Consider the following 17,964-nt stretch of genomic DNA (forward strand, 5'->3'; position numbering starts at 1 on the left):
GTCAAAAATGTTTTTTTAGGTTATATTTTGTGTTTGGAATTCGATTTAAATTTTTCAAATAATTTGAGCGATTTCCTTATATTTAATTTAAAATTATTACTTTAACCTAACATATTTCGAAAAAATAAACTAATGTTAGTCAAGTCTCAAGTTGCTGTTTCTCATTTTTCGTGATTTTACTTATAAATATTTCTTTGTAGAGCTAAAGTACACATAAACTTGAAGAATATTGTTTTGGAACAATGGCGGGTCAAGGACATCAATTTCCCGGCAATTTTCAAGCTAATGCTGGAGCTATGAGGTCAGGCTATGGTGCCGGTCCTATGGGAGGACAGATGCAGTCTATGCCCAATCAATTAGCAGGTAAAATGCACAAAACAAGTGCTGCTATCCTGAAGTGATACCCTTACACATTTCTCCTTTGATTTTTATGTTAGATTGCTCAGATCAATATGCCATTCAATCCTCTTAAATTACATTATGTTTATGTGAAATTAGTTTAATGATTAATTTCAGGAGTTATGGGTGGACCTATGGGAGCAGCTGGAATGATTGGCATGGGCAATCAAATGGTTCCACCATATGGAGCTCCAATGCAGAATCAGATGGCTGCTATGAGTATGGGTGGACAAGTGAGTTCTAGTTGATAATATCAGTGTATTTTACTTTATTCTGTTCTATGTCGGTATACTTCTGGTGATGAAATTGTTAAGTTAATTTTAACATGAAACATGAGGAATGTGCTATAATATATAATGCTAATAATAGAGATTGGACAATTCAGTTCCCTGGATCAATTAAGAAATGTGGCACTTATTTAATATGGCATTTGGGGTTATTTTTAAAACAGAAGAAATCAACTTAGAAAATTACATTTTCTGTCCTCAAGTCCTTGGAGAATCTGCACAGATAATAAGCACTGATAATTAAGGCATATGATTCTCTCAACAATTATTTTTACAATTTGAGAAACTTTCTTTGTCCTGTTAGATATGTATTTGTTTTTGAGTCTTCAGTAGGACTCAAATGATTGATCCCTTAGTTCTACTCATAATTACCACTCTACCAAGAGACAATTGCAATTCAAGCGCACTGTTTAAATTGAATATCAACTGCTCTATTATCAACAGCGATATTAATGCTATTATTGTCAATACATTTTCATCCGTAATATATCTAATGAATGTAAATTTATGATCAAAAATCCTCCAATTGCAGTGAACATTGCAAGTTGTCAAAATTACCCTAAGCAATTCTCATAAAATATTCTAGATAATAAACTAATGAATGCACTATCCTTGAATTGATCCAATTGTCAATTATTATTTGTTATAATTCAGTTCGTTTTCTGAGTAGTAATTTAAATTTTTCCAGGGGATGGGTGTTGGAGTGGGTGCTGGCCCTCCAGCCATGGGACCTCAAGGAGTTCAACAGCCAGGTGGGCTTATCCTATTAATACTATATATGTGAAAGTTGGTGAAACTTTATGGATGTATGTTTGTTACTCTCATGCCACAACTACTGCATGGATTTTGATATTACTCGGCAGTGATGTCGTGAATAACACAGAAATATTTAACACTTTTATCCACGGGTTCATCTGTATGTGATCACAGCCAGTATATCTATATATCTATAAGCATGTCGCTAAGTACTGAAGAATTGGGAACTTGTAAATTATACATACATACATAAATGATCATTTATATCAAATGATTTCATATAATTTGCAACTGTTTTCAGGGGGAATGCAGACAGGTACAGTGCAGACTCCAACAGCACCTGCTCCACCACCAGCTCCGAACCACCCACCACAGAGCAAAGAGTTTAACACGGCTTCTTTGTGCAAGTGAGTGTATAAATTAAAAATTGGAAAATAACTGACTTAACAGACATTGTCTTCTCTTAGTGTTAGTCTTAATCTATCAATGAAACAGATAACAAATAGTTAATTAAAGGGACCTCAAAAATGTCCAGCAGACATATAACCTAAATATTTGATATAAACTTCATTTTTCATAATATCTTTTCTGTATTCTTAGTTAAGTTGTGTATTTTACATACTTAAAATTTGGTTGTAACTGCGTGATATGGATAATGAATAATAACTATTTATTTTATGCCTTGTTTCTTCATATAAGTTATTTTTATAATTAAATTTCTTTCAGGTTTGGTCAAGAAACAGTGCAAGATATTGTAAGTAGGACGCAAGACGTGTTTCAGACCTTAAAAGCGATCCAGCCACCGAACGGCACTCAGCATGGCGAGAATGCTAGCAACGATAAGAAGGCGAAAATGCAAGAACAATTGAGAACTATAAGATTACTGTATAAACGGTTGAGACTGATTTATGATAAATGCAACGAGACCTGTCAGGTAATATTTTTTTTTTTTTAATATCTAAAACTATTTATTTAACAATGTCTTTAGACTGAGTTTAGTTCTGAATATTTAATATTAATTAATGATTGCTTATGAACTTTTAAATTACAATAATTATAAATTTATATTATGTTAACTGGATACAAATTAAACAAAAAATTGTTGAAACTGACTACTTTGATTTAAGAAATCAAAATAGAACTATAATAGTAATCGTTATTGACTTGGTCGGTTTTAAAAGCTATTTATTCATTACCATAAATCATGTATTATTATAAATGCTAAAGGTGTGGCGTCCTGAATGGATAATATGCTACCTGCAGGTAGAGAATGTTGTCGTATTTCAGAAAAATATCATTTATGTCAGTAAAAGTCCCTCGGTTTTCGATATATTTGACATATGAAAAAATTACACCCATTTTTAATGAATGACAAGACCGTGTACCAAGTGAGGGAAAATTATCAATCTGGGTTTGCACAGCATCCCTGTATAGATGCGTTATCTTTTATCAAACTATGAAATAATATAAATTGCATCTAATGTGGTGTAAAAAAAGATATGATCATTCAATTCTCAAATTATGAAAAATAAAATTCTTGTTTTTATTATTAAGATCCCAAAATGATATCACTCACTGTATTTTCAATATATAATAGAGAATAAATTCCTAATACTATTAGGATTGAGCTTTTATTATTAAGGTCTTTTATTACAAAGGTCTTTAAAATAACTTCATTATTTGGAATTAATTTAAAAATTTTAATTTAATTACTGTGAGATTTGATAAGGATAGAGAACAAGTATACCACAGGTATAATATCCATTTATTCTGTATAATAATTATTTATGTACTTTACACTGATTTAAATAATTTGTAGATATTTTTAAGTTCGTATATTAACCTTAACCTTAAATCTACCTCTTTGTAAAACTTTGTTCTCATAAACCTTGGCCTAAGACTGGAAAAACAGCTGTTTTAGCGATATGGCCGCCTTTTTGAGCGATACTGTGTTTTTGTCCTTTTGCATCAGTGCAAATATAAGTGATATTAATTATTAATTTATCATTCATTCATTCAATGATTATCATTTAAAGGGAATGGAATATACACACATGGAGAGTCTCATACCGTTGAAGGACGAGGCCGATAATAAAGCCCTCGATGAGCGACGGAACACCGAGTCGTATCGGCTTGTTCTAGAAGAGAATAAGGAACTCACAGAACAGGTATAAACAGACAATGTTTTATAATAAATTTGTCTCTGTCTATCGGTTTCATGTGCCTAAAAGACACTTCAAAATTGCTCATTAATAAATTTAAAACTAAAAATTAAGAATATGAAATAGACCTTTTTGCGTCAACTACGCATCAAATGTCATTTGAAAATGTTAGTGTTATAGTGTGATTATAGAGGCGTCTCGGCCTCGGCGGCGAGGACTTTTTATTAGCTATCAATTATTTTTATTTTTAATTTGCAGGTAGTCTTGAAGAATAAACAATTGAAAGAAGTGATAACAAACCTCAGAACAATCATTTGGGAGATCAATGTTATGTTAACTATGCGGAAGTCCTAATTGTAGTAGATAATTTAATTATGTACATATTATGTTTAATTTATCATTTAAGAAATGCATTGCTAATAATGTCATGTAAATATAGTTTTAATAAGTTTTCGTTCTTTTATTTCATTCTTTTCTTAGCATTTCATAAACATACTATGGATTCGAATAAAAGTCAATTTGTGTTTTGTGAACTTTAGACGTGTTGCGCAATATGATTAAATATGATTTTTATATACTTACAAACATAATGTAAAGTGGTCAGTGTCTGTTGAAGTTTAAACCATCTACTTATTTGTGTACGCGGTACAAAAACTGTTCTATGAAAATCTCAAGTAATCGTCAACGATCATGACGATGATGCTATAATAAAATTACTTATCTGTATGAACTTCTAGGACAAACGATAAAATAGTGTACGACTGCAGTACCTGTTTTTATTAATCGGATAAAATAAAACATTACCAAAAATAAATTAAATTTATTCTTGTAATCACAATAGAATACAATATAATCACATAGTGTAGGTATTCAATATAATAAATAAATAACAAAAGTTGGCAAGCTCAGCTTTCGTTCAAGCCGTATAACCTAAAGCTAAATAAGTACAAATCTCACAGCCTAATGTTCAATCGGTTTGGGGATGTCGAAGCTCGCTTTTTTCTTTTTTTCTGGCTGGGGCTGGTCTTGTTCTGGCATATCGGGAACCGCTTCTATCTGTTTTCCCGCGCTTCTGCCGGCAGGCGCGTGGAACGCCTCCGCTAACTCGGGGTTAATATCTTCGAGCGGTGTGTCCCCGTTACGAATGTATACTGGGACGTATCCGGGTACTTCGGGCAGATACTGCCATTTGGGACGTGCCTCTGCAAATTAATAACAAATTAGTAACGTTGGTTAGTTTAACAGGGAATAAGCAACATGTTAGTGTTTGGATGATGAAGATATAGTGGGGAATAAAATGTTTTTCGCAGATTTTTTGAGATATTGCTGAAAAAACATTGCACCACAAAACGATGTCATTTAAAGCTTTCTTAAAGTTTACAACGACTTATTTAATTAAAATGAAGGCAAATTTTCCTCTGATGTTTCGAAACCAAAATAGCACAAAATTCTACTAGCAATTTGTATGTTGACTTAATTAATTAAGTGCTATGCATTACAAAAAAAAAAAACAATTTTGTTAACTCGCTTAAAGTTCAGACATAACAATTTTTTGTAGATTGATCCGATGAGCTTTAAATACAAGCGATAATCGCCTTTATTATGTAATTTAAATAGGTATAAAGTTTAGTAAGTCATCTTTTCAATGTTACAGTTATACTATGATGGTAAATACAAGCAGGACCAGGGACATTTTGAATCATACGAGTCGATTTTGGTTACAACCGATTGTTTCTAAGGAGCAGCTGGCTTGATAGGTTTAATAACCTTTCATGTTTCAAGGAAATTTAATGCAGTTTTAAGCGGCTGTACTCTGCTCTTTGGCCATAAAATTGTATGAATTTGGACAGACAACGCAGATTGATCCATTGTTTTAGCCACATATTTTTTGTGTTTTACATATTTTAGTTCGTGTTTTGTCAGAGCACAAAAGTGTACATAACGCGTTTGATGCTTACAATTTGGTAGGGCGCTTCTTACGGTCGGAAAGGTACCCAGGTAGTACTACTAATATAGCATTATGTTATCTGTGGTAGTACCCTTTTGCTTTCAAACATGTATTAAATATGTATGCACTAAAGCAGACGTAAAATCATATTTCTTCATAATAAAGTAGGTACATCTTTGATTTATACCGATCTCCATACTCCAATTAAACAACACGTATGCAGTATGTTTACTTATTCGTTCGCCCCGTCTTCGTCCGGAGTACATATAAAGGCTATGTCACTTAGTGATCAAACTTGTAATGGTAAAGTATAAAAAACTACAAGACCGACGTCAAAGATTGAAGTCGGTCTTGTAGTTTTTGTGTGTTTTTTGTGTTAGACATGCATCCACTTATAAATGCATCTTATCACTATGCGATGGAGAATTAATTTTTTCGGAGTTTCAAGGCAAGTAAGTAATTCATATGTAATTATATTTTATCAATACGTGGAGTCCCGGAGGTCACGAGACGGGGTTCGGATGCGCACGAGCATGGATCGTGCATCGTAAATCTGCTAATAGATATTGGATAGGCCACTTGTTTGAACTGCTTTCCTTGTTAGTGTCGGTCGTTCAACTTGCAAATATCATTTATCTGTTTCTGAGGTATGTTAAACGCGTATCTGGCAATTGTATTATTGTATAAACCATATGCGATCTTCCTATCTTTAAATATTTAAGTTATTTATGCTCGTATCAATGGTATAGGCTAATCAAATTAAAAAAATAGAGTAGTGTGATTTTAATTTGGAGGGAGAGGGAACTTCCAAAACCACCCATCTAGCTACACGCTGCCAATACAATTGAAAGAATAACTGTTTCCGTTAGCTCTTTAATAAATAAGCTGGTCTATTCCGTCTCGGTTATTACCTTTTCCACAGTTTCATATTATTATTTACTATCCACTTGTAGTGTGTGCAAAAAACACATTTTATATAAATATTTAGCGTAAGCCGTTCTGGTTGCCTAATTAAGGCTATAACGTAGGTATAGCCTAAATTACCGTTAGTTTAAGAGGCAGCGCTCCTGAAGGTTCGATATAAAATAAAACATTGATGAAGGTATTTTATATATATGGAAGCTTTGTGCTAATTTTATGATACACCATCAATTATTCAGCTGGGCTAAATCACTGGTATTAACTCTACGAAATAATGGACGATAGACATAGAGCAATGACCGAATCCAAACACTACGTCGCGTTCGACTCCCATCTCAAGTTCCACTTATCACCTGCCTATCATTTCCAACAACAATGAGAAACATTATTAAACCATCTCGTCGAATAGGCATGCAGTTTTGACATATAAGTGCATTGTGGGTAGAGCTATTTTCGCGTGTTTCTGATATGATGATTTGTAAGCGTATTTGGTTGCCTGTACAGTGTTAAATCAAGTTAAATTTACGCAGCGACTTGACTTTCGCCTAACGGTGCAGCATAAGATGTTTTTGCTTCTCAAAACGCTAACTGTATCCGCCTTATTGCTTATACGATTTTAGTATTATTATTGCTTATAGGAAACTACATCCATGTACGATCGTAAGTTTTAATACATATTTGTATGTGAGATTAAATCACGTGTGCTTTTCTTGTTTAGATTTGCAACGGTCAGAAAAATTCTATTGGACAGACGATTAATTGATTTAAAACAGTTACAGTACAGTATTTGTGTCTCTATTTTTGCTTCTAATATTTGACGATATCTTTAGCTATTTTCATTGGCATAAATTTAAATAATAAAAAAATTGTAAAGTAAAATGCAGTTAACTTTGTAACGAAAAACTGGTATTTAGAAAAAAAACTTTATTAGTTTAGATTTTAACTTATTCCTTTAGTCTATTAGAAAAATGTCGTAACAAATAACGTCTAAATTTCGAAGTAGTAGACATTGGAAATAAAACTATTTCTGAGACTCTTAATTCATATATAGCTAGGTACCTGAATATATTCGACCTACTATTGTGTTGCAATTGGAAGTTGGCCGCATTTCTATTCTGTAATCAATCAAAATATAGCCTCAGGAAATTGTGTTGATCTTACTTTCTCATTACCTTTCTACAAAATGTATAAATTTAATTGAAAAGCTGTTTTGTTTTTATTATATAACTTAAGGAAATCTAGAATATTCTTTAGACAATTTATTAACTATGTTAATTTCATTGAAGAACTTTTAACATTAAAGGAAAGGTACATACTCCCACCGGAAGGAAGAAGATAATGCGATCGGTGAATGGATTTTTCCTTATTTAGCAATGTATGCATTATAAGGAAAAAATTAAAATATCGAGGCGTTTGCTCAAAGTATTGCTATTTGAATTGATCGTTTTTATTTTTAATAATAACAAATAAAACGTAGAAAACGATAATGAACAAGTTTTCAATATACCCAAAATATTCGCATCATGGATGTACTATCGATTCTTTGTACATTATCATCATATTTTATTACTTTATAATTTCTGTACTAGAAAGTATACATAAGAAATGATTTGTATAAATTATATAAAATTTCTCATTTTTCGTAGAGACTTGCAAAGGAAATACTACAAAAAGGGAGATATTTTTTTAATATAAAAGGGCTGAAATGATATTACCTAAATACATGCTGCTTAGTATAGCATGCTTAAAGACGTAGATTACACAGAAAGTAGGTCAGTGAGGTTAAGAGTCGGTCTAGATTTCTTATCTAAATAAGTCTAAACAAGTAAGTTCTTACGAGCAAATAGACAAGCTGTTGACGTATCATTCACATATGCATAAAACTGGTAATACCTAGTTATTAAAAGGACCGTTATGCTTATGATATTCATTCTAAATAAGGGTACACAAAACTCACATTGGCTGTTGAAACCGCACTAAGAAAGTTACCTTTTTATCTTTCTTGATTAAGAGAGAATTGGACTTAGAAGTAATTAATATACACTAATATAATAAAGTTTGTGAATTTGCGAGTTTATGACGTTGGTGGTAATCTCTGGATCTGTTGAACCGATCTTAAAAATTCTTTTACCACTAGAAAACCACGTTACCTGTGAGTGTCATAGGCTATATTTTATTTTTATGTGTAATGAAGAGAGAGTCGAGAGACTTTTTATAAATTTTCCATAAACATGATATTAAATAAGTATGATCGATTTGGCGTAACATATTAAAACAAATATTCGTCATTCGCATGATTAATAATGAGATCATCGTGCTTCTCAGACATTTATTTTAAGAAATACCAATACCCATTTCAAACGTTTTTTAGGCACCTAGCACGGCCAAAGGCAAAAAAACGACAACGATCATGTCGGCTGATCCATTTGTAATTGCCTACAAAATATAATATCGCAAAATTGCATTACATTACTGTAAATATCAGTAGTAGTAAAATTAGGTTGGGACTTAAGGTAGCAATGGATGTTAACAACGCAATTTTATACTCAAAGAACTTGGTCAAAATTGGAATTTTATAATAATGCAAAAACAAACATGATCAACCTGTTCCAAGTCGGGTTACACACCACTGGACAGGGCGATGACTCTTTTGCCATCTTTTTCACTTAATAATGTAATTATATCTAAGGTATAAAGGATTGTTGGGATATTCGACTATGTAAAAGTTAGCTCGAGTTTTTAATGTTATTGTTTGAATATTCCTACATTATTCCTCAAAGTGAGTAAAATGAATTGCTGCTTTAAATGAGTATGGTTATATGAGAATAAAATGTAAAGTTGAACTACTTGAAAAAATTTAGATATCTACATAAAATATACTTTTAACATTTACGATTTCATACAAATTGGTACGTACCTATCCTTATATAATGCGTTTAAAGAACATTCTTTCTACATGATGAACTTTTAGAATGAAAGAATTGAAAAGGATTTAAGAATGATCTAATCAGCTTTTAATTTTTTACAATAGCTTTACAAACCGACGTAAGGCTTACCACAGTTATCCTTGAGATGCCTCGACCAATTAAGCGAATTTAACGAACACAATTAAATTTAACAGTCCAAATATCACGCCATTTACCGCCAATTTTGAATAGGCTTTAATTGATTACATATATATTTTATAGTCTGTAAAAAAGATCCTATCTTAAACACGACTACGGAAGATTCATCACGTTTATAAAACATGCATTGTCGTGACTCAAAAAATGATTTAGTATGTTCAATCTATAATTATAATGTATCATCGTATTGTTTTTGTTTTTGTAGATACTATAAGAATGTGACCCTTTGTTTGCGACGCGCTAGGCTTGTGATTTTTGCGTACCTACTGATAATTTAAATTTATACATTGTACTTTTATATCTCGATGGAATTTCCTTTTAGGGTTTTAGATTTCCAACATAAAAAAACAGTAAAATTTTTTTATATCTATGGGCAGCCGAGCTGGTTCATCTGATGGTAAGCGCTCACCACCGCCCATGAACATTCGCAGAGGTAGTAGAGGTAAGGGATAAGGAAAGGATTCATGACAGGAATAAAGGCATGTACAGGGAAGGGTGGGGAAAGGATACAGGATTCCAAAAATACCTTATTAATACTCATTAGAATCAAATCGTAATTGAATAAAATAATAATAAATCAATAAAAAGCCTAGGTAAGGCAGGATAGAGGCAGCTAATCACCTACTTGTCCTTAAAAAACGTGGCGAAACAGAGGTACAATACATCTGTCCCATATCCCACAAGAGGACATGGGACTTCAATTAACATTTTTATTATCCTATTGCAATTGACAATATTATATAAACATACATCTCTTATATAAAGGGAGCATGGTCATGACAGTACATTTAATAAGCAATATTTATAAGTAGTAATAAGTAAGTAAAAAATGTAGTTAAAAGCTCCAGCAGGAAACTTTAGGAGTAAGTGATGGATCAGTAGGTATAAGATATATTACTTTACAATAGTAGAATATAAACATAGTTATGCTTCGATTAAATTTTAGGAAAAGTTTTGCTTTATTTGTTTAATTCGTAAAAATATATGTAATATATATAACATTTTTTGGTATGACATTTATTGTTATAACTTTTGTTATGATTTAAGCAATTAATAATTAAACACAAAGAATAATCAAATTATTGCTCATTAATTATAGGGCTCTACAAAACAAAATGTACCTAATGATAAGTCACTAAGTATAAATTTATCCTCTTTTCGTGGCTCTATGTTTAATATTTCTAGTATTAAATAAAATAGAAATCTATTTTACTCTCTAAATATTTAAATAAACATAACGGAATAGTAATTGAAATAACGATAGTTATTTTTCTAATAAAAAAAATTCTTACCCGTTACCACTAAATACAATGCACACACAATTACAATCGATTTATACATTATTAATGTTTAGTGATAAAAAAATATTTAATAGATATGCGCCCGTGGGCCTTGGTAGCAAACGTACGAGTGATGCGCTCGCGCAAGGGACCGGAATAAAAACATCCAAGCGTTTCAGACCCCTAACAGAAACATATAAAGCTAGCCTTCTTGCTGTATTAGCAATGTTCTGTTTTTATTGCCTAGACAGTTGCATTTATGTTAAGGTATTTTTGATTTCGGTAAATGTTTGATTCTGGTATAATCTGCTATTTATACTTTATGCATAATTGTTGAACTTTTACACGCATCCTAACATAATTCAAAATATCTCGGTGAAAACCTCTTTGCCAAACTTGTAGCAACTACGCTGGGAACTGATGGTATACAATTGTTTTTCTGTATTTTTTTCTAATACCGAATGGGGTAAGCATTGCAAAGAAAAGTTAATTAAATTATAAGGAATTTCAGAAAAATGTGCGCAGTAGTGTCTAGGTGTAGTTTATCGTATAAATCTTGTATCGTAAATAAGACCAAAATGGGCAAATATCATCAGTAGCCCAAGACAACTTTTTGTCATGTATTGAATGTACAAGATGAAAGTTTCATAAATCATTTCAATTGAAACGTACAATCGGTGAAAGGGGACTTTAGTGATTTTCTCTGTGTGAAATAATTTATTGCAACTACCTTATGCGAAAGCTCAGTAAGACCTTAACACGCTTGTTGTTTTTACTATTTGATTACCAATTCACACTTCTAAGTTATGTTTGTGCTAATGCGAATACCAGTTAAATTAAATATTATGTACATGTTGTTTGTGTCTGTTCGGATAGTACTTACTACATACGAATTTTCGATATCTAGCGTGACAAAACATCATGTGAAACGGCTCATTCAAACGCTGGTATTTTTGTTCGTGAAATCGAGGCTTAATTAGGAAAATATGATAAAAAAGATACGATTTTTTCAATACAGAAATCAACTGTTTTTATGATTTGTAACGATTTGCAAATTTGAAATGAACTACATATTTTGATGAATCACCTATCGGGTTGCGTGGTCAAAGCACAACCGTAAGAGATGGATAGTGGATTTAGAAGCGTAAATCTTTGATAAAGCTTAAAGGTTTAATGAAATTTGTTCTTTGGGTAAAGCTTTTTTTTGCATCTGGAATGTGGACTAGCACAGTTAATATAATACTATACTGGTCGCAGATGTCAGTTTCAGCTAGAATGTGATATCTTAGCAAAGCCAATAATGTTTTAATTGGAGATAAAGCTTAATTGGTAATAATTTACAAAATCAATGGAATGGTTTTTGAATTTATCCATAAAAAGACACAATCAATCAAAATTTCACAAACAATCCAAATTTGACATTTTCAAAAATATCTCATTAGTCTGTTTGAATAAGAAACTGAAACTGACACTGAAAATAAATATAAAACAGTTTTATAGTTCAACAAGTATATCAACATTCTAGTCCATGAATACGAAAATCTACGTAACTTCTTAATGTAGATTTTTCTAAGTCTAGTTTTAAAATAGGCAACAATAAAGGGCTCTCCAGACTAGATTAATGGCAAGGCTGAGTGCATCGAACCCTAGATGTGAATGACCGCAGTTATGCGCTAGCAATTCTCGATATAAATAACAAAAATAAATTAGGTTTTTTTGTGACCTTAAAGATGAGCTAATTACGTACAACGCAATTGTAGGTCTGTGGTTGTTAGTTTTATTTCATTCAATTGTATCATTTCGTAAACATCTAAACATGAAGTGATGAAGTTTTTATATAACGACAAAATTTTGTATGGTAAGCTTTATGGCGCAAAGTGTAGCGAAGTGTGGGATAAAAAGCAATGTCCTAAAGATTGTTCATTATTTAAGTAATAACGATTTAAGCGGTAATAAAATAAGATATGATGTATTCAATATTTTCTTTTATTGACATCAATATAAAGTTTCTCTTCGTTAATTCAAAGATAGAACATCCATTACGTGTCTAGCAATATTTTAAATAAAGCGGTAAGGCGTGTATGTGTGTGTGCGTATGGTTAATTACCTTTACTGTTGTGCGCTTCTAAAATACCAATAACATATTCGTGTGTTCGTTACGTGGCATATAATTCACGTGAAGGTACAACCATTTTAATTGCCTCTTGTGTCTCCAAAAGAATCGTACTAGGTTGGACCTGTATAATGAATAATCGCAGACGACAATACTGTGATTATGTATAAATTTCTGTATTTCGTTCGGTGAGTAGGGGAGTAGGAAGTCTTTATCATTTTCCTTACGCCTTTTAGTCCTTTCCTTTATTTCCGTTAATCCTTTCTTTATCCCTTACTCGCCAAAGTTGCCAATCCATTTGTAGCTGTGTAAAACCACTGCTAATGTTCATGGGCGGCAGTTCCGCACTGGAACTGCGGACCTTCAGGTGACTCTCCAGCTCCATTACCAACGCTAACCATTACCCTCACATAAACAAAAACAAAAAGTACAAGTATGAATTCAATGATATGATATTGTGATTATAGAGATATTAAATCATCTTACAGAAATTACGGACCGTAGGTTGTTTTTTCTTGAGTCAAACGAACCCACGAATATGATCTATCGATTTTAACGTTGAGTTATTGTTTTATATTCTCTTCGAGATAAATTTCAAACAATTTATATCATCAGAATTTTAATATAAATGAATCGTGATTTACTTATTCAAGAAGTAACATCATCATTCACATCATCGACATTTTTATAACTATGCTAAGGTAAATATGAGTTTTATAATATAGATTTATAGTAGGTGTGTATTATACTGGTATTGCAGGAAATATTTCTTTAAATAGAGTGACTTATTGACTTGAACTTGACCATAGCAATTATTTATTATAATTGGTTGATGAATTATCACTACATAGTATAAAGCAAAGTAGCTTCCCGTGTTTGTCCCTATGTTCGTACAACGGATTTTGGTGGGATTTTTTTAACAATCAATATATATAAAAAAAAAACAAAATTTAAATGAAAACTTAACGCACCAAGCAGAAGCATGGGCGTAGCCAGAAAGAGGGCTTTAGAAGTTTTTTTTTTTAATATTTTTTACTATTACACATAAAGGTTATTTTATGCACTTTAAGTCGTTTTACTTTTATGAACCCACACCGAAACAAAAATCTAACAATGCTCGTGAATAGACGAGATTAAACATATATATTATAATTACATAGTGTAATTTTTTAACAAGCAAACTTTATAATTGTATCTAAGGGTGTATTCTTCATTTTAAATTAAATTTGTCGTTTAAATTTAATCGCCTGTTATAGAGATAAAGCAAAATGTTAGGTTCGTAAAAATTTCCTGCACAGTTCTTATCAGAAGGTTACTTTACGTCGAAAAATTGTTGTGCAAACGTATGAATAGTCTTTTAAAAATAAAGGAATTTATCACAATTTTAACGTATTTTAATTCAATTTCCGATCTAGTATTAACGCTCTCTGAATTGCTCAGTGATAAACAGACTCGTCTGTTGACAAGGCTTAATTTTTTTGTCATGGGACTATTCTTTGATGTTACACAATTAGCAAGATCATCAGGCCTCTCTAAAACCAACACGATAATATATTCGTCTGCAACTTTATCACCATTACCTACTTAATATTATAGAAGTAAATTATTGTAAAAACGAATACAATAAGACTGCGGCCTCTATGAATGCTTCGCTTATATATTTGTAAAAGTGCAGTTAGTTCATTTACTCACATCGTATTTTTTTTTTTTTTTTTTTTTATGTCAGCGGGCAGCTGAGCTGGTGGTTCGACTGATGGTAAGTGATCACCACCGCCCATAAAAATTCGCAATGGTAGTACCTCTGTGAATACGCTGCCCGCTTTTATGGGGTAAGGGAAAAGGAAAGGATTAACGACTGGAAAGAAGAAATGGACTAGGACGGGTGAGGAAAAGGAAACGGGCCTCCGGCTCCCCCACTCACCGTACGAAACACAGTGGCATGCCACTATTTCACGCCGGTTTTCTGTGGGGGTGTGGTACTTCCCCGGTGCGAGCTGGCCCAATTCGTGCCGAAGCGTGCTCGACTCCCACAATATCCCTCGTATTCCCGCAGCTTTTATTAAAATATGCAATTAGTTGATTTCCCGGTCTCGTTCAGTCTTCCGTCCCATCGGAATGCATTATAGTCTTTGCTATTATTCCTTTCCATAGTTAGCTAGTCCATTGAGATTGTGAAGTTTTGAGAAGGTCTCTTCGAATTCACTGTTTATAAATAATATAATTATTATTTAAAATCACGAAGGAAAAAATGAATCAATGAATGAATGAATATTTCGTTCATTACGCATTTCATACGTTTAATTATTAACATATATTTAAAATTGTAACAAACCAATTATTAGATACTTAAAAGATTAAGGCACAAACATTTTCATAAGCATATTATTAATAGCATGTAGAATTTAATTTTCTTTTTTTTACGATATTCTATAAATTCAAAAATGGGACCCAATAACAATAATTTAAAAACACATGAATTGGTTAAGAATAAGATAAATGTGTGTATCATACGTGCTCGTAAATCATAACTTCCATAAAAAAGGCTGTAATATCCAATAGTTATTTTGTTTGTTAACCAGTTTTTTATTATTTTAATTGACCTTTATGGAATTACCGCCTTTTTATAACACGCATTACATAACCGTCGTGAGAGGATGTTCGCAGAATATCATTGATAATGATTATTTTCCTATAACAGCTACAAAAAGTAGGTACAACTTGCGGTTTTTACGGCTATCGATTACATTATATCCGGGTTTTTTCTCATATTATGATACAATGCAGTTAAATCTGAATAATATTGGAAATTGGATTTGTACTGCTTTCATTAAATATGTTTCTTTCAATTTGTCCTTGAATTTTAAATTACAATATAGAATTTGTCATGCAAGTTTATAAAAAAAAAATCGAAAAGTGTAAGAAAAATCAGTTTTTAATTGTCAGTAGTGAGGATACACAACATATAATATTAATAATTTGTAAATAGCGGAAAATACTAGTTAGGTATCGTTTAAAAGTTATGTTAATTTGGATCAATGATCAATTCATTTTTTAAATTGAGACTCTTTACGATTATTTATTTATTTTTATTTCTAAAGAAAAATAAAGCAAGTGTAAGTAGAGTCTATATAAAAGCAAAAAAAAACATTATTTCTTGTTCAATTAGTTTGTTTATTACGCGTGTTGCAAAAAATCAAACCGAAGCAAGCTAAGACAATAACACTATGATTACGCTATACTTTTAATATGCAACAAACACGCTTCATAAATAATTTACTTATTCAGATCAAGACAAGATAAGTGTTTAGCAAATAGTTGTACGATGCGTTTGATGTCATTATTGGCAAGAACTCAAGAGAACATGTATGCATGTCCCTATCTATCATATAATCCTTACTAATACTATAAATACGAAAGTTACTATATCTGTCTGCCTCTTCTTCATGACTAAATTACTGAACTGATTTGGATGAAATTTGGTAAAGAGAGAATTGGGGAAAAAAAAGGGAAAAGGACAGTTTAACTCCAAAATCCAAGAGCAGAATGTGTGTGAGTAAAGCTCCGGGACTGGCTATCTGAAATGATATGATTTCGTCGGCCGTCTACCACAGAGACTTAGACTAAGTAAGACTTCTTCATTTCGTGACTACTAAAGAACTCAGTGTAAGAGGGTTGGCATGTTTTTATTATTTATAAATTTGTATCATGAAAATTGGTGGGGTTCAGCTCCTTACACATGTTTGAAAAATGTGTATAATTGTTTGTCTGTAAACTTTCTTTCATTTCGCAACGGCACAACTTTATGATATAACTTTTGTGTCTGGAGATACTAAGGATGCTAGAGAGTGAAATAGGCAACATTGCATCGCAACTGCGGTGACACAGTTCATTCCCCTGGGTTCATTTCATTTGACTATTCGGGCGACACTCCGGTGGCTATCTAGTTAGTTATAATTTGAGTTATCACTGACTGAGTAATGTGTAGACAAATTATTATAATTTTTTATTGGTTAAACGTTAAATATGGTTTTTAAATTTTGTATGTAACATTTTTGTGTAAAGATTGCAAATCAAAATAGTGTCGAAACACCCCGATCTTGATAACGGAAGAAATAAAAGACGATATAAATTAAAATAGCTTTATTGCTACGTGCTTATGTTAAGTTGAGCAAATACCTTACATATTTAATGTTTTCTTTATAGCCTGTTAAAGGCGATTTCGCAACGATTGCTTTTTCTATTTGCTATACAATTTAATCAAACTTTAGGTTTTGATATATTATGCTTTAATCTCTTTTCAATAAACATCATTACTGCAAAGTAAAAAAAGCGAAAAATAACATAACACATAATTATATATACCTACATATATCACATGTGAAGTTAAACGTGCTACGGAGGTAACTAAGTAATACCATAAGTTTAAAAATTTACAAATGTAGGCGCATCGGCTTGATGACAACAATGATCAACCAATATTTAGACGTGAGGTTCATGGACTAGATCCATTGCAATTATTTAAATCGATGATAGTCCTTGTGTTTATGAACGACTTCTGTTTCAGCGCATCTTCTTAGAGTTTACTCCTGATAGTTTACCGCCAGTCTATTTGCGTTTGCCGTACCTGTAGGCGAAAAAATTTCTACGTCAATATGTCTTTAAGTTCTCTATAATATAACTACTTTCTCACTATTGTTTATTTCGTGATAGTAATATGGTAGTGAAGAGTATTGTTATTTTATTTAATTGACATAGAAGTAGATTCTATATAAATAAAAATCAATTGCTGTCGTTAGTCTCGCTACAGCTCGAGAATGACTGAATTGATTTCGATTATTCTGATGCATCCATAATAGTCTAGAAAAAATAAGAAAAATGCATCAAACATATATCTACTGTGTTGCGAAGTTCGCCGGGTCAGCTAGTAACAAATATTTAATTACCTTTATGTGCATATTACTACAATGTAAATG

The 17,964-nt window shown here is 31.9% G+C and overlaps 2 protein-coding genes across 2 annotated transcripts; one reads left to right on the forward strand and one right to left on the reverse strand.

Annotated features, from left to right (window-relative positions):
- On the forward strand, window positions 1-4,585 carry LOC119829523 (mediator of RNA polymerase II transcription subunit 30). The gene is made up of 8 exons (XM_038352076.1): window positions 1-58; window positions 201-363; window positions 517-632; window positions 1,375-1,438; window positions 1,744-1,849; window positions 2,169-2,376; window positions 3,479-3,610; window positions 3,863-4,585. Exons 2-8 carry the CDS (start codon window positions 243-245, stop codon window positions 3,956-3,958), a joined length of 843 nt encoding a protein of 280 aa, XP_038208004.1. The 5' UTR covers window positions 1-58; window positions 201-242; the 3' UTR covers window positions 3,959-4,585.
- Window positions 4,472-11,054, reverse strand: LOC119829524. The gene is made up of 2 exons (XM_038352077.1): window positions 10,891-11,054; window positions 4,472-4,806 (listed from the first exon to the last, which is right to left on the reverse strand). Exons 1-2 carry the CDS (start codon window positions 10,937-10,939, stop codon window positions 4,565-4,567), a joined length of 291 nt encoding a protein of 96 aa, XP_038208005.1. The 5' UTR covers window positions 10,940-11,054; the 3' UTR covers window positions 4,472-4,564.
- Between the last annotated feature and the right edge of the window lie 6,910 nt (window positions 11,055-17,964).

The sequence above is a fragment of the Zerene cesonia genome, chromosome 10 (genome assembly GCF_012273895.1).
Source record: "Zerene cesonia ecotype Mississippi chromosome 10, Zerene_cesonia_1.1, whole genome shotgun sequence".
NCBI classification, from domain to species: domain Eukaryota; kingdom Metazoa; phylum Arthropoda; class Insecta; order Lepidoptera; family Pieridae; genus Zerene; species Zerene cesonia.

Bases quoted from the DNA above. Each gene is read 5' to 3' on its own strand.
- LOC119829523 (XM_038352076.1), top strand. From the start codon at position 243: ATGGCGGGTCAAGGACATCAATTTCCCGGCAATTTTCAAGCTAATGCT. The intron at 2,377-3,478 runs GTAATATTTTTT...TATCATTTAAAG, and splicing joins AATGCAACGAGACCTGTCAG to GGAATGGAATATACACACAT. The intron at 3,611-3,862 runs GTATAAACAGAC...TTTAATTTGCAG, and splicing joins ATAAGGAACTCACAGAACAG to GTAGTCTTGAAGAATAAACA.
- LOC119829524 (XM_038352077.1), bottom strand. From the start codon at position 10,939: ATGTATAAATCGATTGTAATTGTGTGTGCATTGTATTTAGTGGTAACG. The intron at 4,807-10,890 runs GTAAGAATTTTT...ATTAATTTGCAG, and splicing joins ATTGTATTTAGTGGTAACGG to AGGCACGTCCCAAATGGCAG.